The sequence below is a fragment of the Mustelus asterias genome, chromosome 2 (assembly GCF_964213995.1).
Source record: "Mustelus asterias chromosome 2, sMusAst1.hap1.1, whole genome shotgun sequence".
Classification (NCBI taxonomy): domain Eukaryota; kingdom Metazoa; phylum Chordata; class Chondrichthyes; order Carcharhiniformes; family Triakidae; genus Mustelus; species Mustelus asterias.
The window spans coordinates 147,677,766-147,703,214 of NC_135802.1; the positions used below are offsets into that span (position 1 = coordinate 147,677,766).

Consider the following 25,449-nt stretch of genomic DNA (forward strand, 5'->3'; position numbering starts at 1 on the left):
AGAGGGAAGAAGGAGTTCCCCTATAGCAACAATGGGTGCCTTGCAGTAATGTTATTGGAATTTCTACAGAGTAAGAATCTAGACAGTCTGTTTACTGAAAAACGGTGTTTATTTGAAAGTTTAGCTAAATAGAAATCTTTTGGCAGGTGTGCGTCAGACTAATTTTAACTGTGTAAATGTAATCTTGTGTGTTTAAGTTGTGTTTTCCTTTTTCAATAAATGTTTCTATGTAATATTCGAAATCTCCAAAGTTGGTATTGGAATTTTTACTTCAGTACACATACTTTCTTGTAAAAAAATACAAATTGCAAATAGTTGTGATAGCTTGATCAAGTTTCCCTTTGGGATTTGATCAGCCTGTCAATTACCACGTGCCATATCATAACAATGGTTTGCACTGTGTTACATCAATAGCTACCCAGAAACTGTTAGAAGGATTAAAACCACTTCTGACTGCTGACAAATATTTTACAGACCCACCGTGACTCCTGATGGGACTTCCCCTCCTCCCACATCCTTGAACCCCCATACGAGTCCCTTCACCCCACCCCCCCCCCCCGACTACCCACCCCTGATTGGATCCCCCTCATGGGGCTCCACACCCTCCGCCCCCAACTACCACCCGCACTGGCACTTCTGACCCCAACGAAGACGTCCCACCCCAGATGGGATGGCCCCACCACGGGATTTGCCCCTCCCCCACCCCATTGGATTCCCTTCTTATAGAATTCTCCACTCCATGGAATCCACCCCCAACGGACTTCCACCTCTCGGGACTCTTCCCCCACCATCAGGGCTCCCTCCACTTTCCCCGCCTCTCCCACTTTCGCCAAGACATGACTTCCGGCTTTCACCACCATCCCCTCTGAGGCCTACCCAACCCGATCCAGCTAAGAAAGTAAGAGAGGAATGGCAATCCAGCTCTGATTGCCAATCCGCGGAACCTCATTCCCAAAGAGTACAATTCTATAAGGGGGTGCAAAGGCAGAGGGACCTGAGTACATATGTGCAGAAATCATTGAAGGTGACAGGACATGTTGAGATAACTGTTAATAAAGGATACAACATCGTTGGCTTTAACAGCGGAGGCACAGAGTACAAAAACAAGGAAGTTATGCTGGAACTATATAAGACATTGATTCAGACTCATTCAGTGTACTGAATCTAGTTCTGGGCATCAGATTTTAAGAATGGTGTGAAGGCATTAGAGAGGATGCAAAAATTATTCACAAAAAAACAGTTCCAGGGATGAGGAACTTCAGTTACACAGACAGAATGAAGAAGTTGGGACTGTTTTCCTTGGAGGAGAGAAGGCTGAGGGTAGATATGATAGACCCATTCAAATCACAAGGGGTTTGGACAGAGCAGATACCCTATCCGTGCCCATTGATAAAAGGATTGGTGGTGGGACGGCACGGTGGCACAATGGTTAGCATTGCTGCCTCACAGTGTCAGGAACCCGGGTTCGATTCCTAGTTTGGGTCACTGTCTATGCGGAGTCTGTGCGTTCTCCCCGTATCCATGTGGGTTCCCTTTGGGCGCTGTAGTTTCCTCCCATAGTCCAAAAGACGTGCTGGTCAGGTGCATTGGCCACGCTAAATTCTCCCTCAGTGTACCCAAACAGACGCTGGAGTGTGCGACTAGGGGACTTTCACAGTAACTTCATTGCAGTGTTAATGTAAGCCTATTGTGACACTAATAAATAAACTTTAAGGACTGAGAACCAGAGGGCACAAATTTAAGGTAGTTGACAAAAGGAGCAATGGTGACGTATGGGAAATCTTTTTCAAGAAGCAAGTGGTTAGGATCTAGAATGTACTGCCTGATGGAGGCAAGTTCAACTGAGGCATTCAAAAGGTCGCTGGATTATTATCTGATGCGCAAGGAGAAAGCAAGCAAGTAGCACTGGATACCTTGCTCCTTCAGAGAGCCAGCACAGATATGATAGGCCAAATGGCCATCTTCTGTGCTGTAACAGTTCTGTAATTCTGTGAACGGGATTTGATACAAGTTTGGACACGGGCAGCAGAAATCAATTCTCTTTCCTCACTGCGTGGGCCCCATTGATTTTTCAACCAAATTCTGTGCATGTTCTTGGAGAGCAATGCAGAGATCTGTGTAGGTTTATCTACATTTATCTTTCTTCTAAGTTGACATACATTACTGTGATGATCAGATGCTCGAGTTGGTGTACAGCGAGAGCGGGTCAGTGTATTATAACTACAAGTGGATTGCCATCTGCTGCATGCTATCAGTTTCAAAGGAGCGTGGTAGCATTTGGGAATAGAGTAGTAAACCTTTGCAAAGATCAAGGACTGTTTGATGCATGGAGATTTATTATCAGTGTTCTGAATGATTATGTTGATTCCAGTTGCTTTGTCACTTGAAAATCAGTGGCGGTCATTGATGCAGACTGTCTCATTACTGGATGCATCAAGTGTCAGCTTTCTCTATTAGCGCACAGAATGATAAAAGCACAGAAGGAAGCCTTTTGGCCCATCATGTCTGTACTATTACAGAATCAGCTATCCACCCCCCTGCTCTTTTCCCACAGCTTTTCAATTCGCTCCTCTTCACGTATTTGGAAGTCACTTTTGCATCAGCTCCCATTTAAGTTCATAACATAGGACCATAAGAACTAGGAACAGGAGTAGGCCATTCGGCCCCTTGGGCCCACTCCGCCATTTAATAAGATCATGGCTGATCCAACATTCCTCATGTCCACTTTCTTGCCCTTTCCCATTACCCTGGATTCCTTTGCTGATCAAAAATCAATCTATATCAGCCTTGAAAATACACTCGGACTCTGCCTCCACAACTCTGTGGCAAGGATATCCAAAGACTCACAAAGAATTTCTTTCTGAAAGAAGAAATTCCTCCTCATCTCAGTCTTAAATTGGCGCTTCTCAGGCTGTGCATTCTGGAAGATATCAACTCACCGAGAAAACTTTTTTAAAAATTCATTCTTAGGACATGGGTGTCATTGGCTTGCCGCCATTTATTGCCCATCCCTCGTTGTCCTTGTTCAGAGAGCAGTTGAGAGTCAACCACATTGCTGTGGCTCTGGAGTCACATGTAGTCCAGACCAGATAAGGACAGCAGTTTTCATTCCCTAAAGGACATCAGTGAACCAGATAGGTTTTTCCGACAATTGACAATGGTTTCATGGTCATCAGTAGATTCTTAATTCCAGGTTTTTTTTTTATTGAATTCAAATTCCACCATCTGCCATGGTGGGATTCGAACCCGGGTACCCAGAACATTAGTTGAGTTTCTGGATTAATAGTTTAGTGATAATACCACTAGGCCATCACCTCATCAGTCATTCTTTTTGCCAGTGTTCTCCGGTTACCGAGCCACCCGGCACAAGGAAGAGTTTCTGTTATTTCATTGAAACTCTTCATGGTTTTGAACACCCGCTGAATCTCTCCTTACTCTTCTCCATTCTGAGAAGAACAATCCCAGCTTCACCAGCCTCTCCAGAGAACTGAAGCCTTTCAACCCTAGTAAATTTTCCCTGAAGCCCCTCCAAGGCCTTGACATCTTTTCTGGATTGTGGTGAAGGTGTACTCCTGCTGCGGCCTAACCAGTGCTTTGTAGAAGGTTTGGTGCACTTGTCGTGGGAAATGCTGTTGAATTCAATGGTTATAAGTGGACTCTGAATACTTGGATGAGAAATGGTTGTGTGAATCTTGTAGAATCATAGAATCCCTACAGTGCAGAAGGAGGTCATGCAGCCCATTGAATAGACACTGACAAAAATCCCACCCAGGCCCTATCCCCCTAACCCCACGTATTTACCGTGCTAATCCCCTGACACTAATGGGCAATTCAGCATGGCCAATCAACGTAACCCGAACATCTTTGGACTGCGGAAGGAAATCGGAGCACCTGGAGGAAACCCACGCAGACATGGGGTGAATGTGCAAACTCCGCACAGACAGTGGACCAAGGCCAGAATTGAACCCCGGTCCCTGGCACTGTGAGGCAGCAGCACAAACCATTGTGCCACTGTTCCACCTGTATCTGTTGGTTAGCTGATGACAAAATCAGGTGCTTGTGTCCAGATAAATGCACACTGTAGAATTGCCAACTCTGATCAAATGCATTCTTGGGGGTTTCATCTCATGACTTGCCACCAAGCACCAGCCATCAGTTGGCCAATACATCCAGCCTAGTGACTCATGGCCTTCCTACACCAGTTGGAATCCAGTGATGTGTGACTCAGCCAAATAGCCTATTTTCCCCATGGTTTTCATGATTTTTAAGTATTTAGTAAAGAGAAACATTCAAAGAACATGAAAAAGAAAATCCAATCATTTTTAATGTCGGGATGATTTTTCTCTTTGGTTGCACACAGCAATGTCTTGGAGATTGATCTTAAATCCTGGAGACTCCAGGCCCACCCTGTGGGGTCGGCAACCCTTCTACATTGGTAGCTAGCTGAATTTAGTTCCAGATTGTCTAATTAGTCAAAGATTAACAAAAGTAATGCAAGAGTACATACATACTGGGGGTGTAATTGCTACAATGTGTTTACTCCCAGCTGTGGCCATCTTGTGGTTAATTGACAATAAGAAATATCATAGATATCAGTACCCAACACAGGGGGCAAGCCTGGTGATCCACTTGAATCACTTTCTTGACAGAGGTACTTCTTGCCTGTTAGCACATTTGGTGCTAACCCCAACATGATTCTTCAATCTGCTGGTTGTGATAAAAGGGAGCTATTTACACATCCGCAATTTACTTTCCTTGCCCCATTCCTCTTTCAAAAAGATGTCGGAGGGACTGATGTTGCCCTGAGCGGTAGGCTGGTGCCCCTCCTGTTGGGAGGTCAGCTGAAGGATTTTAACAGAGCTGGCACCAAGTTTTGCCTGTGGTCCCCAGTTTGCCAGCTGTTTTTGACCGTTTGTCTGGTGTCTGCTGGCTCTTGGGGTGATGTTTGCCTCTTTGGAGCATGCCATCTTGACTTGATTTGATTTATTCACAAAACATTCTGTTCATAGAGTGCATAGAAAGGAGAGAGTGCAAAATATAGTGTTGCAGTCACAGATATGGTGAAGAGAAAGATCAGCTTAATATATGATAGGTCCATTCAAAAGTCTGATGGCAGCAAGGAAGAGGCTGTTCTTGAGTCGGTTGATACGTGATCTCAGACTTTTGTATCTTTTTTTCGACAGAAGAAAGTGGAAGAAAATATGTTCGGGGTGCGTAGGGTCCTTAATTATGCTGGCTGCTTTTCCCGAGGCAGCGAGAAGTGCAGACAGAGTCAATGGATGAGAGGCTGGTTTGCATAATGGATTGGGCTACATTCATGACCCTTTGGAATTTCTTGCGGTCTTGGTCAGAGCAGGAGCTATACCAAGCTGTGATACATCTGGAAAGGATGCTTTCTGTCATGCATTTGTAGAAATTGGTGAGAGTCGTAGCGAACATGCCGAATTTCCTTAGCCTGCTTAGTTGGTGTGGCGATTGTTGCTGCTGCGGTAATTGTAAGTTGCTGCTGATCCGCCGTGCTTGTTTGGGGATTGGATGACTTTGCGTTCAGTTCCTTGCTCAGTTGGCGAAATCATATCTGCCTCATCAGCTGTCTGCTGTGAAGCAACAGCTTCTCTGGTTGCACATAGATGTCCCCGGTTGTGATGATATATCTGGCTGTTCATTTGCACTGTGTACAACTGAGGTGGCAACTTCTCTACACAGGTCCCAAGTCGCCACATGGGTTGACTGAGTGCTTGAATGTTTACGCTCTGACCAAGTTCCAACTCTCATTTCTGCCAATGATTTGGCAGCTTTATCAAAGTGGCTTTTGGCTTCCTGCCATTTTACTTTCATCTTGTCACTCACTCCTGTTACTACTTTTGGCATCAGTAGTTTTTAGCTGTTGGCAGAGTTGTCTGGGTGCGGCATGACTTCAGTCACTGAACTCCATGCCTCAAGTAAGTTTGTTTCGCCACTCTTTAAGATATTGCCTTGTATATGTCTGTGTCGAAGCTAATCTATTTTTTAATAATCCCTTTGGCAATTTTCACTGCTGTCTGAGCCTTGCCATTTGACTGGAGATAGTGTGGAGGTGAAGTGTGGTGCTGAATTTCCCAATTGTTTGTGAAGTGCCTGAATTCTTCATTCATGAACTGAGGGCCATTATTGCTCATCACAATGTCAGGAATGCCATGATGGCGGGGTGGCACAGTGGCACAGTAATTATTACTGCTGCCTCACAGCGCCAGGGACCTGGGTTCAATTCTGGCCTCGGGTCACTGTCTGTGTGGAGTTTGCACTTTCTCCCCGTATCTGCGTGGGTTTCCTCCGGGTGCTCTGGTTTCCTCCCACAGTCCAAAGATGTGCGGGTTAGGTTGATTGGCCATGCTAAATTGCCCCTAGTGTCAGGTGGATTAGCGGGGTAACTGTGTGGGGTTACAGGAATAGGGCCTAGGTGGGATTGTGGTTGGTACAGACCCATTCATGGCCTCCTTCTCTACTGTCGGGATCCTCTGACTTCATAACTACATTGTGCTTTCAGACATTCAATGATCTCATTGCTGTTGTTGACACCAACTGGTCTAACTCCCAGTGGTCCAAGTAGCTGTTGGTTATGGTGAGATAATCAGTACCAGTGAGAGTGGGGGGGCCTACTCCAATCTTCATCCATTGTCTGTTTAGGATGTCATGAGTCAATAATAATAATAATAAATCCTTCGAGCGTCAGAAAACAAGAATCTTGCCAGTGAGATCTCGCTTTCTGATCCCCAATGCCCACCTCCCCACCCACCTCCAGTGACGAGAACCCAACCCAGAAAGATCGGGAACCTCATTTAAATAAATTATGATGTTATTAAAGGGCGTCCCCACCATATGCTCCCCCCACATTGGGATCTCCCCTCCCCCTCACATCAGTGAGGGTTACAACAGGCTTTTAAAAACTGGGACCAGGTGAAGGGAACCACTGGGGATGCAGAGGTAAGTACAGTCCCCGGGGAAGAGGGACATGCCCGGGCAGTTCCATGACACTGCTTCCTGGCACCCTTACACTGCCCCAGGCACCCTGGAAATTTCCACTGGCATATTGGCACTGCTCTCTGGCATCCTGGCACTGCCTCTGCACCTTGGCACAGCCCCGATGCAGGGGCAGTACCCAGGACAATGCCAGTGGTGGCCCCTCTGGGCAGCTCCATTCAGGGGGATTCCCTTTATCTGTTGGGTGGGTGGGGGGTGGGTGTTGTGTGGGAGTGCGTTCCTCGTGTTCGTGGAAGAAGGGGGTTGCCCCTGCATGTGGAGAGCGGGGGGTGGGATCCTGTTTTTCTTTTATTAGAGATCGCGACACCCTTTAAAAAAGATGCCCTGATCTTGGGATTTTAAAAAAACATTCAAGGGACATGGGCATCATTGGATGGCCAGCATTTATTGCCCATCCCTAGTTGCCCAAGGGCAGTTGAGGGTCAACCACATTGCTGTGGTTCTGGAGCCACATGTAGACCAAACTGAGTAAGAATGGCAGATTTCCTTCCCTGAAGGACATGAGTGAACCAGATGGGTTTTTCCGACAATGGTTTCATAGTCATCAGTAGATTCTTAATGTCAGATATTTTTTATTGAATTCAAATTCCACCAGCGGGATTTGAACCCGGGTCCCCAGACCATTTGCTGAGTTTCTGGATTAATAGTCTAGCGATAATACCACTAGACCATTGCCACCCACCCCCTGGCATTACTGGCTTCGTAAGAAGTCTCACAACACCAGGTTAAAGTCCAACAGGTTTATTTGGGAGCAGATACCATAAGCTTTCGGAGCACAGCTCCTTCGTCAGATGGAGTGGATATCTGTTCTCAAACAGTGCAAACAGACACAGAAATCAAATTACAGAATACTGATTACATGAGGACGGCCTAAACCGGGATGTTGGATTTATGTCGCATTATCAGTAACCCCCACAGCTTGCCTCCTGGACTTGCAGAATTTCACTAGCTGCTCTGTCTGGAGACAATACACATCTCTTTAACCTGTGTTGAATGCTCCCTCCACCCACATTGTCTGTACCTTTAAGACCTGGCTGGCTGTAGAGATTTGCATTCTAATCAGTATTCTGTAATTTGATTTCTGTGTCTATTTGCACTGTTTGAGAACAGATATCCACTCCATCTGACGAAGGAGCTGTGCTCCGAAAGCTTATGGTATTTGCTCCCAAATAAACCTGTTGGACTTTAACCTGGTGTTGTGAGACTTATTACTGTGCTTACCCCAGTCCAACGCTGGCATCTCCACATCATGATTACTGGCTTTTCCCAGCCCTGTCAGCCAGTATGACGGTGTGGGGCAGGTCTCCATCTTTCTCTGCAGAGAGTATTGCAAAAAGTAGCAAGAAAAGCTGGCTGCGCAGCTGGTTTCCCCGTCTCAGCCAGCACGCTGTTCAAAAAAAGTGGAAATTCCGCCCTCTGCCTCTAACGGGTTGAGGAATTCCAGGGCCCGTCGTGCTGATGTTTCTGATTGAATCTGGAAAATCTCATACTCTGCCTGAGCATCAGCAACTTCTTTCAAAGGGAGTTCGGCTCTCGACAGCTTGTCAGTGACGTACATTCGATTCCTCTGCTTGTACTTAACCTCCAAGTGATATCTGTGCAAAGGAACGAACATGCTCTGAAGTGGCGTGGGGCAGATTGAAGCGGTTTGAGAAAGATGCTTTGTTATCTGTGTTCAGACTCTACCATCACTTTCTCTCTCCCAAACAGATATTGGTTGGCATGTTCCACAAGTAAAGACAGTCGGCAGAGACTTTCTGTGTTGTTTGGTATCGCCCTGGATACAAACACAGCTTTGCTTCATGTGGGTCGCTCCAAGTCCTGTTTTACTGGCATCACACTGCTGTGTGACTTTGCCACTGACATTATGGTCAGCCCATATTCAAATACAACAAGGTTTGGACAATATCCAGGCGTGGGCTGATAAGTGGCAAGTAACATTAGCGCCGCACAGATGCCAGGCAATAACCATCACCAGTATGAGACTAACCACCGTCCCTTGACATTCAATGGTGTTCCATCACTGAATCCCCCACTGTCAACATCATAGAGCATTGTCCCGCGAATGAATAAAATAAAAGGTACCTGAGCACTGGTTTTGTTATCACTAGTTGTTTGATGTGGGAGAACACTGCTTCATTATTCTGTGGCCCAGCACCATTGAACAACCTGAGTTTCTGTAGAGATTTGCACTCTGATTAGGCATGAACTTGGCTGGGTAATTCACAAATCCTACAAATCATTGAACCGCCTTCCCATCTGCTGCATCGCTGCTACAGCTCGCACTTTATCATGATCAGCACAAAGTCCTTTTGTTGTCAGTACATATGGCCTATTTACTTGACTTCAGACATCTCAGTTTCCTCTTGTACAGTTTTAGGTTTCTGGTACCGTGTGATAAAGTTCCTTCTCTTTCCAGCATTCCCATTCAGCATCTTTTCCATCGACCACGTTATCATGTTGGTTCTTGTGCATTTCTATTCGTGTGACCAATTCAGCAATCTTGTTCTGGCGTGTAATCTCAGCTTCCTTCTCTGCCAGAATTGCTGTTTTGTTTAGTTCTCTTTGGATCAACTCCTTCAACTGGGTGGCTTCATTTTCCATCAACCCATCTTCTGCTTGGATTGGAGTCGTTCTTTATTTAAGGGTTCCGCTTTCTCCTCCGCCTGTATTTTGCCCTCAGCATCCACTAGCTGCAGTTTGGTCTGAGCCATTTCCTGCTCCATCTCCCTCAGCTGATTTTCAATAACTCATTTTATTTATCTGGGGTCCTCTCTGATTTTCCTGTTCCTTGTCCTTTTTTCCTTCTTGTGGTTGTTGCATTAAATGTTGTCCAACTTCGAATCCATTATTGCCTTAAGACTGCCAACTTTTCTTTTTTTTAATTGCCACAACCGCTGTTCCTCTCTGTCTGTGCTTTTCCCATGCTTACGGAGTTCTGGCAGGAACATACACCTCCTCATTTTTGGACTTTAATTTGACTATTAACTTCTCTTTTTTTTCCTGTTAGAAGACTTCCAAAACAATTTCTACAGTTTTCCTATTTCTTGGGGCGGCACAACGGCACAGTGGTTAGCACTGTTGCCTCACAGCGCCAGGGACTGGGTTCAATTCCCTTGGGTCACTGTCTGTGTGGAGTCTTTATGTTCTCCCCGTGTCTGTGTGTGTTTCCTCCGGAGGCTCTCAAAGTCTGAAAGATGTGCTGGTTAGGTGCATTGACCATGCTAAATTCTCCCTCAGTGTGCCCGAATAGACGCTGGAGTGGGGCGACTGGAGGATTTTCATTGCAGCGTTAATGTAAGCCTATTTGTGACACTAATAAATAAACTTTAAAACTGGATGGAGACTCTATTTTTCTTTCCTTCTCCTAATGCCGCTCTTTTAATTTCACGAGTAGCTGTCCTGCTGTCTGATGGGGCCCATTATCATCTTTTGCAAAATAAAAACTGCTTAGTTTCTTTTCTTTAGTTTTCAGCAGGTAGAGCACTTCCTTTGTTCCAAAACTCCCAATCTTGGTTGCCTGCAGTCCCTCAGTGCATGGATCGCTACTTGGACGCCCTGTAGACATCGTTCAGGTTGGGAGACCTGCAAATCTTGACTTCTCACTTTGCCACATTTCTGGGACAAGTTCTGCAACCCCCTGAGGCTTTTCTGCCCATTTTTCTCTTTCTAGCCCCTGAACTCATCTAATTGTAGCAAATCTCTGCCTTCTATCCAAATTTCTTCCTTTTAAATCTGGATGACGACTCTTTTCTATCTGGGTATATCTTCCTTTTACTCCAAACATTTCTATCCTTTTCTCTCTAACTTATGTTTTACTTCTCTTGCTCCTGAAGGTTATCTCTCTTCATTTTAATTTTCTACATCTTTCCAAACCTCTTGACTTTCCAGTCACACCGAGTTTGGTTACTTTGTCTATCCCTCAGGGCCTGTCACTATCCAGACAACTCTCTCTAAGTCTATTCGTCCAGAACAGGCATTCGGAAAGGTATCCCTCTTTTCCAAATTTCAATTAAATCGGGCACACACAGGTAGGCTGTGCCATCCAATTGTTCCACCTCATCGCAAATATGCTGTGTAGCCTGGCAAACCTCTGGGCATCATCAAGAGATTTCATGCTTCATTCGGAGTGAGAGAAATTTGGTACAGCCCTAGGCTGCCTTGAAGCAGCACCCCCTAGGCTGCTCCAGTCCTTACATGTTTGCTACGTGGTTTCCAGATATATTCTGCCCGAGAGACGACTCCACCCTCTGGGGTGATCACGCACTTTTGGTTCCCATTGATCCATCAAGTGAGGTGATCCTCTTCTGCTGAATGTCTCAAAGAGATTGACCACAATCCGTACGTTATTAAAACCCAGGCCAATTTCTGACACCATGTTCTGTGTGGTGTATAGAATGGCAACTGCCCAAACTCATTATTTGCGTAAAATTATATCAGAGGTCACAGAACTATGGCAAGTCACAGTGCACAAAGGTGTTTATCGAAACACACAATATACTTCCCTTGCCCTATTCTTCATTAAAAAAACATAGCAAAGGGGTTTATTTTGCCCTGAGTGATAGAACTGGTGAGACTATCCATTTTGAGCTAATGTGAAGGATTTTGCATGCTGGTGTTAACAGAACTGGCACCAAGTCTTGCCCACCTTCCTCGGTTTGCGGGTGAGTCTGATACAGGTTGACTCCTCATTCGCAGAGGGGTTTTTGCTGTGTTAAGGACTTGTTTGAAAGATATTGAAAGATTTTGTTCATGTTACAAATAAGCAGTTCAGCTCACCCACTGCCTGACTCAAAGGCGGTTGTCATTTAGTCACGATAGTGTGAAGAGGGAGAGTGAGATTCACACCTGCAGCACGATGGCACAGTGCTAAGCACTGCTGCCTCACAGCGCCAGGAACCCAGGTTGGATTCCCGGCTTGGGTCACTGTCTGGGTGGAGTTTGCACATTCTCCCCGTGTCTGCGTGGGTTTCCTCCGGGTGCTCCGGTTTCCTCCCACTGTCCAAAGATGTGCTGGTTAAGTGGATTGGCCATGCTAAGTTCTCCCTCAGTGTACCCGAACATGTGCCGGAGTGTAGCAACTAGGGGATTTTCACAGTAACTTCGTTGCAGTGTTAATGGAAGCCTACTTGTGACTAATAAATAAATAAACTTTAACTTTAAGAAAAAAAACTGTTGTGAAATATGAAGATGATTATTCACTCCTGCAAAGTAATAAAATCTTTCCTGGGGGACAGCCGTTTTATGGGAATTCCGTGAAACTGTTTTACTTGGGGATGGTACCGCACTGGTGTGTTTTAAATTCTTTGGCATACTAGATCTTTGGTAGCCAGATATTTCTTCTAAAATAAAAGCTAATATAATTTGGGTGGCACGGTAACACAGTGGTTAGCACTGCTGCTTCACAGCTCCAGGGACCTGGGTTCGATTCCCACCTCGGGTCACTGGCTGTGTGGAGTTTGCACATTCTCCTCGTGTCTGCGTGGGTTTCCTCTGGGTGCTCCGGTTTCCTCCCACAGTCCAAAGATGTGTGGGTTAGGTTGATTGGCCATGCTAAAATTGCCCCTTAGTGTCCTGAGATGTGTAGGTTAGAGGGATTAGTGGGTAAATATGTAGGGATATGGGGGTAGGGCCTGGGTGGGATTGTGGTCGGTGCAGACTCAATGGGCCAAATGGCCTCTTTCTGCACTGTAGGATATCTATGATCTATGAATTGGATGCATGCAAATTCCCATTCTTGTATTGAAAGATGCAATCGATCATCAGTTTAGATTTGGACGGGGTCATCAACAGTGCTATCAAGTGGCACTCACTCAGCAATCATTTGCTCACAGATGCTCAGTTTGGGTTCTGTCAGGATCAATGGGCCCTTGACCTCATTACCACCTTGGTTCAAACATGGACAAAAGTTCTGGATGCCAGAGGTGAAAGTGACTGCTTTTGACGCCAAGGCAGCATTTGACCAAGTGTGGCATCAAGCAGCACTAGCAAGACTGCAGTCAATGGGATTCAGGGGGAAAACTCTCCGCTGGCTGGAGTCACACCCAGCATAAAGGAATATTATTGTGGTGATTGGAGGTCAATCAGTTCAGCTCCATGATATCACTGCATGTATTCCTCAGGATAGTGTCCGAGGCCCAACCATCTTCAGCTGCTTCATCAAAGATCTTCCTTCCATCATAAGGTCGGAAGTGTGAATGTTTGCAGATGACTACGCAAAGTTCAGCACCATTCGCAACTCCTCAGATACTGAAGCAGTTCGTGTCCAAATGCAGCAAGACCTGGACAATATCCAGGCTTGGGCTGACAAGTTGTAACTAACATTTGCGCCACACAAGTGCCAAGCAATGACCATCTCCAACAGGATGGGGTATAACTATCACTCCTTGACATTCAATGGCATTGACATCGCTGAATCCTCCACAATCAATATTCTGTTGTTACCATTGACCAGAAACTGAACTTGACTAGCCATATAAATACTGAGGCTACCAGAGCAGGTCAGATGCCAGGAATCCTGTGGTGAGTAAATCACCACCTGATAGCAAACCCCCTCCCCCTTCCCCTTTCCTTCTCTCCCATTCCCCCAAAGCTTGTCCACCATCTACAGGGCACGAGTCAGGAGTGCAATGGAATCCTTTCCAATTGCCTGGATGAATGTAGCTCCAACAACACTCAAGAAGCTCGACACCATCCAGAACAAAGCAGCCGACTTGATTGCTATCCCTTCCACAAACAGTCACTCCCTCCACCACCAATGAACATTGGCAACAACGTGTATCATCTACAAGATGCACTGCAGGAACTCACCAAGGTTCCTTAGGCAGCACCTTCCAAACCCATGACCACAACCATCTTGAAGGACATGAGCAGTAAAAGTAAAGTTGCCATAGTCCCAGATAACCATGATTGGTGCTAATTTTAACCTGAGGATCACCACGTCGGGTGAGGGACAAGGTTGAGAAGGTGGGGCCTTCATGGATAACCTCAGTCAGTATGGGAATTGAACCCGGGCTGTTGGTGTAGCTTTGCATCACGAACCAGCTGTCCAGCCAACTGAGCTAACTGAATCCCTAATAAGAGCAGTAGAGACTTGGGAACACCACTGCCTGGAGGTTCTCCTCCAAGTCACTCACCATCCTGATTTGGAAATAAATTGTCGTTCCTTCACTGTTGCTGGGTCAAAATCTTGGAACTCCCACCCCACCCCACAACAGCACTGTGGGTGTACCTACACCTCAGGGCCTACTGCAGTTCAAGGCAGCAGCTCATCAACACATGAAGGGCAACTCGGGATGGGCAATAACTGTTAGCCTTGCCAGTGATACCCACATCCCATAAATGAATTTTTAAACAATTGTCACGTGCAAACACAACATGCAGTTGTATAAAACCAGTGCAAAGTTATTTTCTAAATTGAGTAAATATTTTTGGCTGCGACACATGATTGAGAACCAGCTTTGTAATGTGCTGGTTTAGGTTAAAGCACAGGGTGTGTTTAAAGCACAAGCTTCTTTTGGATTTGTGACCTTGGCTCACTCCAAGTAAAACATTCGGTGTGGGTCAGGGCACCAGTACTTGTTAACAAACCAAGAAGATAGATTTTGAACTGGCTTGATGTATTGTTTAATTACACGATTGATAGAATGTTCTTTAAGTCCATATATCTCATTTCCAATGGTGCTTTTGCAATCAACCGTACCAAGGCACAGTTGAGCTCAATTCACGATAAACGCAACCCCACAATTAAATGCATCGTTTGATTAATGGTTTTTGTTTTGCTGCCAATATCTGTCCCTCCTCCTCTTCTCGCACAATATCCATATCTTTGTTTGTCCTTTATCCAAATATTTCACTAGAGTCTGAGGTGCCCAGACGTTCACTTTACAGGTCCATGGTTTCATTTGCACCCTTGTTTATCCCAGGCAACCTCAAGCTACGGGATTCATCACTACACATTCTGAAACTGCCCTGCCATTGACCGTTGCATCTGCAATGGTTAGGGATTGCCTCCTGAGCAACTGAGCAGTGTATTCGAAAAGTTACCCCAGTTTCAGTGATTTATAAATAAAAGTAAAGTTATACTTTGGTGTTTCTCTGTTAAATAGAAAGTATTCAGCACAGAAAGAGGCCACTTGGCCCTTCACGTTTGAATGGGCCAAAAAAAAAACAGCCACCCAGCCTATGTTCACTTTCCAGCATTTTGTCTGTAGTCCTGCAGGTTACGACACTTGAAGTTTGCTCCTTCAGGTTTGTTTTTTCCAAGTTTGCCTGTGTTTTTCAATAAATCAACTTACCAACACATAGTTAAAGGTTGGAGTGCTTTATGGATTGTGTTTTTTGATAATTGCTAAGGGCTAAAGAAATGGTTTAAAAATGTCATCCTTGCATTAAAATTACCACTGACATCTCAGTTAATCTCATTAACCTGAGATGTTTGCATTAATTTTCTTGCCTTACCTCACCATAGATGTACCTGTGATCTGATGGCATGGTGGCGCAGTGGTCAGCAATGCTGCCTCACAATGACAGAGACCTGGGTTTGATTCCCGGCTTAGGTCACTGTTAAAGATCAAAGAAAACTACAGCACAGGAACAGGTCTTACAGCCCTCCAAGCCTGCACCGACCATGCTGCCCATCTGAACTAAAACCCCCTACCTTTCTGGGGACCATATCCCTTTAGTCCCTTCCTATTCATGTATTTGTCAAGCCGCCCCTCTGTGTGGCGTTTGCATGTTCTCTCCATGTCTGCGTGGGTTTCCTCCAGGTGCTCCAGTTTCCCCCCACAGTCTGAAAGACATGCTGGTTAGGTGCATTGGCCGTGCTAAATTCTCCCTCAGTGTACCCGAACAGGCGTCAGAGTGTGGCGACTAGGGGATTTTCACAGTAACGTCATTGCAGTGTTAATGTAAACCTACTTGTGACAGTAATGATGCACGTCAATTGAACTCAAGGCACGAAGCTTCAGTAACAGAAGGCTTTTATTGTCTAACAATGGAACTAATAGAACGTAAGTACACCATCCCAGACTGACGAGGTCCCGCCCGAGCAGGGGGTCTTATACCTCTCCCAGGAGGCGGAGCCCGACTGGGATGTGCCACAACAGTAACAACCACAGGTGTATTAATCCCACCCTAGCCCAACAACAACATTAGAACAATCCCACAGTGTGAACACCCTAGCCCAACAACAACATTAGAACAACCCCACAGTGGGAACCAACGATGGTTCACCACAAGTAATAAATAAACTTTAAACTTAACTTAAAAAAGAGGCTTGAGCATGTTAAAGGGAAGTTCTGTAGATAGTAAATATTGTGTAAGAATACCTTGGCATTTGTGGTGATTCATTTTTATGCAGAAAGAGGTAATGATCTGAAGTGCACTGCCTGAAATTGTGATGGAAGGAGATCCAATAATAACTTTGAAAAGGGACAGGGATGAATAATTTAAGGGGAAAGATTTGTGGGGGCGTGAGACTAATTGGATTTTTCCTTCAAAGAGCCAGCATTGGCATGATGGGTCAAACAGCCTCCTTCTACATTGTAAGATTCAACGATTGTGATATTTCGCGAAAGGCCATTGCTTCCAATTATTAAATAAAATGAGACAAAAATGTACAGTGCATTTTTGTTCCGATGTGGCTCGAAATTGTATCTAATAAGCAGTAAGGTTGAAAAAGGATAATAACCAAGAAACAAAGGTTGCATCTAAATTAGCCGTCAATTAAGAAAATTCCCAAACCTCATCTTATTCCACAAACTAATCAGTGTGAGATTGCAATCGTTCAGCATGATTTCAAACCATTATTTTATCAGGTTTTTCAGTCTAGATGTATCTTTGATGCCTTCAGATTTGTCGGTTGACAATGCTAATCAAAAAGCAGAAGTAATAGACTAAACTATGTCAAATTAAAGTGGGGGGGGAGGGGAGAGGAGGAATTTCTGAATCTGTATAGCTTGTTTGAGTGACTTTCCCAAAAGACTAAGCGATCAGAACAACAGATCAAAGCATACAATCGGAACCTTTATCTCTGAACCAATTGGACTTTTAAGTCTCCCAGCTTTGGGTATGCTCCAAGAATTTGTACAGAGCAATCAGCTAATGCATCTAATAGATCTGTACGTTATTTACACACTTACAGAGTAAACTTGGTCTACTTGTCCTTTCACCCTCCCGAATAAAAATGCCACAAAATACCTTGGCCTCTTCCAAAGGAATTTTGCTGTCACTTATATTTCTTTTTAAATTTTTTATTTTGTGTGTTTTGGGTTTAAGATTAACATTCCTGTAGCTTGTTAAATACCCAAAAGGATAGGCAATTGGCCTAAGCAGACAACCTGCTGTGAAGGCTTGGTGTGTCAAAAATTCTTGAAGCATAATCATAAGTCCTCATACAAGTCCGGCTAACCCAGGGGAAATGAGATGGCCAGTGATCTGGAGGCGTTTTTGGGTCACAAACAATCCCCTTAATGCTGGGTGGACTGAACTAAAATTGGACTTGATGTAACTATCCGTTTCCTCAGAGCAAGAAGCCTCTCGATCCCTTTTCTCACATGACTTGCTTCCTGTTGTAAGGCAAATAATGACAACACGGTCATTAAGAACACATTGAAATGCTGTGAACTTAAATCATCATAAAATCATTCGAAGCACACTACAAATAAAAACAGAGTTAATGTTCATTTCTTTACACTTGGCCCTTCAGCCCAACTTGTCCATGCCACCCTTTTTTTAAATCACTAAGCTAGTCCCAATTGCCCGCATTTGGCCCATATCCCTTTTTCCCCATCTTACCCATGTAACTTTCGAAATGCTTTTTAAAAGACAAAATTGTACCCACCTCTACTACTACCTCTGACAGCTTGTTCCAGACACTCACCACCCTCTGCGTTAAAAAATTGCCCCTTTGGACCCTTTGTATCTCTCTCCTCTCAGCTTAAACCTATGCTGCTAGTTTTAGACTCCCCTACCTTTGGGAAAAGATATTGACTATCTAGCTGATCTATGCCCCACATTATTTTATAGACCTCTACAAGATCACCCATATCACATAGTGCACATGGTGGCAACTCTGACTCAATGGTAGCACTCTTGTTCCATAGAATTGAGCACGCAATCCGATTCCAACAGTGTAACACAGAGGGAGTGCTGCACTGTTGGAGGTGCTGCCTTTCAAACGGGAACAAGTCTTTTTCTCATTTCACTTCAGCCATCATAGTTGGTGGAGGATGTTAGTCATAAGAAGGAAACTCAAGACAAAGATGCGTGAATAGCTGAATGCTAACATGTCACATTCAATGGAGAAAGCCAGCCTCATATTTCTAGTTGTGGGACAGATCTGCACAGGAGTATGAGGGATGTGTTGCAAGAAGAGGTAGGTTTGAAGGTGGGTTTGGAGGGTGGGAATATTTGTTCTTGTGGTGAGAGGCATGCGACTCCTATGAACAACTTCTACGAACTGCCCTCTGATGTTTTACCGGCGCTGTATGAATTCAATTGTTGCCCAGAGAGGATAAAAGCAACAGCTGTAAAATAAAGAGTTAATAGCTGTTCTGCTATTAGCTAACATACATCATTATTGATGTCAGACCATGTGTGACCAGAGCTCAGAGAGAGATGGTTCTGGTTTATCTACCTCTGCACATAGTTAATAAATGGTTGGAAGTTCCAAGAGGCCTCGTTTCCAACAGCCTATGCTAAACACACAATGGGACGGTTAACACCCTGGGCTTATAACCGTTAAGTAACGAGTGGGGAGCAGGTTTCAGGAGCATACTGGAATGGGGTGCCTTGGGCAGGACAGGCTGTCGATTGTTGAGGATCGGCCTACAGTCTCCCAAGATATTGGTGTGAAAAAACCTGAAGAGAAATCATAGTGACTTTAAAAAAGGTTAGGTTTTTTTTCATTTCTTTTCCCCATTTTCATTTATTAGTTGTAAAAATATTGGGGGATGAAAATAGCAGGTGGCACAGTGGTTAGCACTGCTGCCTCACAGCTCCAGGTATCTGGGTTCAATTCTGGTTTGGGTGTCTATCTGTGTGGAGTTTGCATGCTCTCCCCATGTTTGATTTGATTTATTATTGTCACATGTATCAGTATACAGTGAAAAGTATTGTTTCTTGCGCACTATACAGACAAAGCATACCGTTCATAGAGAAGGAAAGGAGATAGTGCAGAACGTGGTGTTACAGTCATAGCTAGGGTGTAGAGAAAGATCAGCTTAATATAAGGTAGGTCCATTCAAAAGTCTGATGGCAGCAGGGAAGAAGCTGTTCTTGAGTCAGTTGGTACGTGTCCTCAGACTTTTGTATCTTTTTCCCAAAGAAACAAGGTGGAAGAGAGTATGTCCAGGGTGCGTGGGGTCTTTAGTTATGCTGGCTGCTTTTCTGAGGCAGTGGAAAGTGTAGACAGTGTCAATGGGTGGGAGGCTGGTTTGAGTGATGGACTGGGCTTTGTTCACGACCCTTTGTAGTTTCTTGCATTCCTGAACAGAGCAGGAGCCATACCAAGCTGTGAAAAGCCAGAAAGAATGCTTTCTATGGTGCATCTGTAAAAGTTGGTGAGAGTCATAGCAGATATGCAAAATTTCCTTAGTCTTCTGAGAAAGTAGAGGCGTTGGTGGGGTTTCTTAACTATAGTGTTGGCATGGGGGGACCAGGACAGGTTGTTGGTGTTCTGGACACCTAAAAACCTGAAGCTCTCGACCATTTCTACTTTGTCCTCATTGATGTAGACAGGGGCATATTCTCCATTATGCTTCCTGAAGTCAATGACTATCTCCTTCATTTTGTTGACATTGAGGGAGAGATTATTGTCATTGCATCAGTTCACCAGACTCTCTATCTCTTTCCTGTACTGAGAGGAATTTGGCCACACAGTCAGAGGTGTATAAGGAATATAGTAAGGGGCTGAGGACACAGCCTTGTGGGGCACCGGTGTTGAAGATGATCATAGAGAAGGTGTTGTTGCCTATCCTTACCGATTGTGGTTTGTGGGTTAGGAAGTTCAGGATCCAGTCTCAGAGGGAGGAGCCGAGCCCCAGGCCACGGAGTTTGGAGATGAGTTTGGTGGGAATAATGGTGTTGAAGGCTGGGCTGTAGTCGATAAATAGGAGTCTGGCATAGGTGTCTTTGTTATCTAGGTGTTCCAGGGTTGAGTGCAGGGCCAGGGAGATAGTGTCTGCTGTGGACCTGTTGCGGCAGTAGCGAACTGTAGTGGATCCAGGCAATCTGGGAGGCCATAATTGATTTATGCCATGACTAACCTTTCGATGGATGTCAGAGTCACCGGATGATAGTCATTAAGGCATGCTGCTTGGCTTTTCTTTGGTACTGGGATGATGGTTGTTTTCTTGAAGCAGATAGGGACCTCAGATTGTTGCAAAGAGAGGTTGAAAATGTTTGCGAATACCCCCGCCAGCTGGTCCGCGCAGGATCTGAGTGCTCATCCACACACAGTGGGTACTAATTAGCAAATAATCAATTTTAGTGATGTCAGTTGAAGGATATATATTGCCCAGGACACCGCAGAGAACTCTTTTGCTCTTCTCCGTGCAGTGGCCGTGGGATGTTTCAGTTGGTCATCCGGTTCAGCACAGAACTCTACACAACACCATGATCTGGTCAGGCTTAGGTTCAATCTCCATCTGTGTCCAATGGTGCAGTAAGCTGGAGCGCGGTGCATGGAGTCCAGAAACATGCCCAGCAGGTGGAACACTCAGAAGGAAGGTCAACGCCAAACTGCTCTCGCAGTTGAGATTATGGCTGTTGGCATTGAGAACAGGGAACATCTCTGTCTCCTCAGGGGTTCAGGCCTCGGGAAGCTAATCTAAGTGTACCTTCCACAGAACCTGGAAATTGACCACTCGCAATCCACCAAAGGTGGGTCTATAAGTGCTGGGTTCCCAAAGACTGGCGACTAAGGACTTGTATCAAACAATACTGTATTCATGAGCTGAGCATGCTAGTACTCTGCCCATGCTCCGGGGAGAACTCCTGCGCTCCCATCACGTGACCCTTTTCATAGCCACGCCATCACATTGCCACGTGACCACTTGGTCCACAATAGGCTTTTATTGGCAGCAGCATGACCCACAGTTCATTGTATAATATACTGGGCATCCTCAGCTATATTCTAACATGGAGCTGCAGTCAATCTGTGTGAGCAGAGTGATGAGGCTGCCAAGTTTAAACTGGGTGCTGGGATTCTCGTCTGAGTCCGTGCCAATGTGGGGGGAAGCAGAAAAGACAAAAAGCAGCAGATGAAGTACAAAACAAATAGCTGGAAGCCTTCTGCAGGCTCCTCAGTATCCATGGAGAGGAGAAGGGAATTATACGGGGCTGTTTTACCCTTAACCCATCATTCAGAGATCTGATGGGATTGGGTGTGATGCTGCTTTTACATTTTACATTTAGTCACTGAGGAGTAATGTTGGACAATGTGTGAAACTTGCATCCGGTCCCATCCCATGGCCTTCCTGTCTGGTGAGTTAGTATGGATTCAAATAATATCTTTGATTCAGGTGTGGACCCTTCTTCTTGAGAGCAGAGATGTATTTGACATGTGGGGTTGGGAGGGGAAGGCTCTTTGGTAAGAGTAGCAGGTGTGCCATGAGTGGGTGAGGGTGGACTTGCCAAGGGGATTTTTCTTTTCATTCATGGGACATGGGTGTCGCTGGCTGGCAAGTATTCGTTGCTCATCTCTAGTTGCCCTTGAGAAGGTGGTGATGAGCTGCCATCTTGAATCGCTGCAGTCCACGTGATGTGGGTTGACCCACAATGCCGTTGGGGAGGGAATTCTGGGATTTTGACCCAGCGACTGAGCGGCGATATATTTCCAAGTCAGGACGGTGAGTGGCTTGAAGGGGAACTTGCAGATGGTGGTGTCCCCATGTATCTGCTGCCCTTGTCCTTCTAGACGTAAGTGGTCGTGGGTTTGAAAGGTGTTGTCTCAGGATCTTTGGTGAATTCCTGAGGTGCATCTTGTAGATAGCGAGTGTATGGGGGTGGGGGGTGGGTGGGGGGGGGGGGGGGGGGGGGGGGGTGGAGGGGTGCAGAGGTTGGGTAAGGGTCCAGATGCATCGACTTGGAGAGAAACAGATGTGCTGTGCTGGAGACCGAATTGTGGATGAGCTGAGAACTATAATCTGCCCTGTTATGTGCAGCCTAACTTTAGTCATTGCATTGCCTCACTTCAGTTGGATGTTGTACAGTCCGGATCACTTGCCACTCGGCTGTGTGATTTAACCTTGGTGCTGTTTTCGCTCTGCAGGGAACGGTACTTTTTACACTGTGTGTGGGAAACAAAAGATTACTTGCAGCTTGATCTGGGAAGGGCAGAAACTGTTCACAAACAGCCTGATAAAAGATGCAGGTTTGGTGTGTGACGGCAGGGTTTGAGTGGAGGAGTTCATCATGCTTCATGACATGCACAACAGGCTCTGTTCTGTTTTGTTTTGATTATATAAGAATATTGAATGTTTAGAATAAATTGCAACAAGTAAACAGTGTGTGATGATGTGAGAGACACAATAAGGGCATTGTATTTTCCGTTAAAGGGACATTGTCCCCATGAAACTACATTTGACAGACCCTCTTTCTTCATTGACAAACTCCAATGACCTTCTACTTAAAATGATACGCACTTGTTTCCCTCTCCGAACAAAAGGTAATCGCTTTTCATTAAATTATTGACAATCTCATTCATTTTGGCTTTGCTTCCTCCAACACAGTCCAGGTTCAATTCCGGCCTTGGGTGACTGTGTGGAGTTTGCACATTCTGCGTGGGTTTCCTCTGGGTGCTCTGGTTTCCTCCCACACTTCAAAGATGTGAGGGTTAGGTTAATTGGCCATGCTAAATTGCGCCTTAGAGTCAGGGGGATTAGCAGGGTAGATGCATGGGGTTACAGGAATATATAGGGACTGAGTGGAATTGTTATAGGTGCAGACTCGATGGGCTGAAAGGCCTCCTTCTGCACTGTAGTGATTCTATCCTATGGTTCTAAAACAGATTCAAGAGGAGGTGACTGAGGGGGCAGGTTGAGAAGATGGGCTTTGGGTAGGCTTCCAAAGGAGGATAGAGAAGAAGAGAGTTTGAGAGAGGGGATTCTGGACATGGGGGCGATTGAGGGTGGAATGCACACAGCCAGTCGATGGAAAGGTTTCAATAGGCATAGAGTGGAGGTGGTTGTAGTGATATGTAGATATTCAATGAAATGGAAAGATTTGATGTCAAGGACAAGGCTTTTAAATTGGATACATGCAGGGGGAGGGAGCCAGAGATTGAGGTGATGGTGGAATAGCGTGAGAGGATGCAGACAATTGGGCTTTGGGAATTTCTAGATGATGAACATCAGAAGATCAGCAAACAGTGTGTTTGAGTCTGCACAGGATAAAAGTGTAGTTAAGGGTTTCAGTAGCTCAGGAGAGATTGAGAAATGAGTGAAGGTGGTAATGCTATGGAGTTACCAGAAGCAGATTTGGTCATGTGGGCTAGGAACCTCAGATCAGGGTTGACCACCATACCAAGGTCAGTATTCCATAGTCGAGGGCAGAACTGTCAAGTCGGTTGGGTCCTCATTTGGTGCTTGAATATGTCTGGGGTTCCTGGACAATGGCCAGGAGAAGGGATTTGGTTACTTTGTGGCCCCTTCCTATCCCAGCATCCCTAAGACGCTGCATGGCCCTGCATGGCCACATAAGCAGTGATTGGGTTAATGACTTCAACCAAAGGGTAGCAGAAAGTTTTGGAAAAACCTGTTGACTGTTCAGTCCTGTATAAACCTCTCTGCCTCTTCAGCACTGATTCTGATTGTTACTGGTTTCATCTGGTGATGAAACTATGATAAACTGTGTAAATAAATTGGTGGGAATGAAACCTGAAGGCCACATTTCTTTTCCACACAAGGGGCTTATCTGCATCAACATATTGAATTTAGGCAGTAGTTTTACACTGTGTTTTAACAGGCCAGTGCATCTGTGAAAATATCACTTCTTTACTCAAAAGCAAAAACTAGGCTAATGTTCTATCCATTGGTCAGTTATTGGAGAATGGGACAGTGCAGCATAGCTCTAAAGTTACAGGCACATTGACATCAAAGCAGTGTTGTCAACTATAACCAGATGATGCCACCACCAAGATGGATGCCAGTCATCATAGAATCATAGAATCCCTACAGTGCAGAAGGAGGCTATTCGGTCCATTGAGTTTGCACCGACCACAACCCTACCCAGCCCCTATCCCCATAGCCCCACGTAACTACCCTGCTCGTCCCCCGACACTAAGGGGCAATTTAGTATGGTCAATCAACCTAACCCGCACATTTTTCAAACTGTGGGAGGAAGTCGGAGCACCCGGAGGAAACCCATGCAGACATGGGGAGAATGTGCAGACTCCGCACAGACCGTGACCCAAGCCAGGAATTGAACCTGGGTCCCTGGCGCTGTGAGGCAGCGGTGCTAACCATTGTGCCACCGTGCCGCCCCATCATGTCTCAGTGAGTAGCACTCATGCCCTTGAGACAGAAGGTTGTAGGCCTCAGGCCTGACCCCAGAGACTTTGAGCGCCTGACTAGTCTGACAATCTAGTGCTTTACTGAGGGAGTGCTGCACTGCTGCAGTTGCCATCTTCTGGATGGGCTATTAAACTGAAATCCCACCCCTCCCTCTCAGACGCACGTAAAATACCCTGTGACAAAATCCAAACAAAAAACCCATTCTCCTAGTATTCCAACTCATATTTATGTCTGAACAATTTGAGAAACAAGATGGAATTTGAGGCCTTCCCCTGTGAAAGGTTTGGGGGAGGGGGGGCATTTAAGCTGATGGGAGAGTGGTGGTGGATGGGGACCCCCTTCTCACTGCCCCTCTGATTAAATCCATGTGTGAAGGCCCATGGGCAGCATTCCTATCACAACACCAATTGTAGCCCTTCAAAGGATAATTAATGCCCGCTTAAAGGCCTCATTGTTTTGTTGAGGTTCCACTTAATTTATGAGTGACTTGGAGACAGCATTTAATTTCTCTTGAACTATTTATTTACACTATTTACAATGATGTCATGATAAGTACATTGCTCTCTGGACAGACTGTTCTGTGTCTTGTTCTCTTGGAGTCTCTGGTCATCTGCCCTGATGTCATGCTTAACATCACTGACTGATTAGTGTAATCATTAACCCTTTACTCTACACTCATTAAAACCAGCATGGGGGAGTGGGGGAGCTCACCATATGGGGAGCACAATAGCAATGTCTGTTTAGGTTGCTTGTGGGCTTCCGGGATGGGGGTGTTCCTTGTTCAATGGCTCTCAGGGTCTGATAGAGGGCGCTGGCATCAGAAGAGGGGGGTGGTTTGAGAGTCACCCACCTCATCCCCCCGCCTTGCTGGCAAGCCTCGCCCCCAAGAACCCCAGGCTGTGACCCTCCTTCT

General features: G+C 45.5%; 1 protein-coding gene across 1 annotated transcript in view; it reads left to right on the forward strand.

Moving 5' to 3' along the window:
* The first annotated feature begins 5,893 nt into the window (after window positions 1–5,893).
* plekhg4b (pleckstrin homology domain containing, family G (with RhoGef domain) member 4B) overlaps window positions 5,894–25,449 on the forward strand; it is a 210,802-nt gene continuing 191,246 nt past the window's right edge. Inside the window, exon 1 of the mRNA XM_078198318.1 lies at window positions 5,894–5,942. Within this exon, the coding sequence (XP_078054444.1) occupies window positions 5,934–5,942 (9 nt within the window). The 5' untranslated portion in view covers window positions 5,894–5,933. The remainder of the gene's footprint in view (window positions 5,943–25,449) is intronic.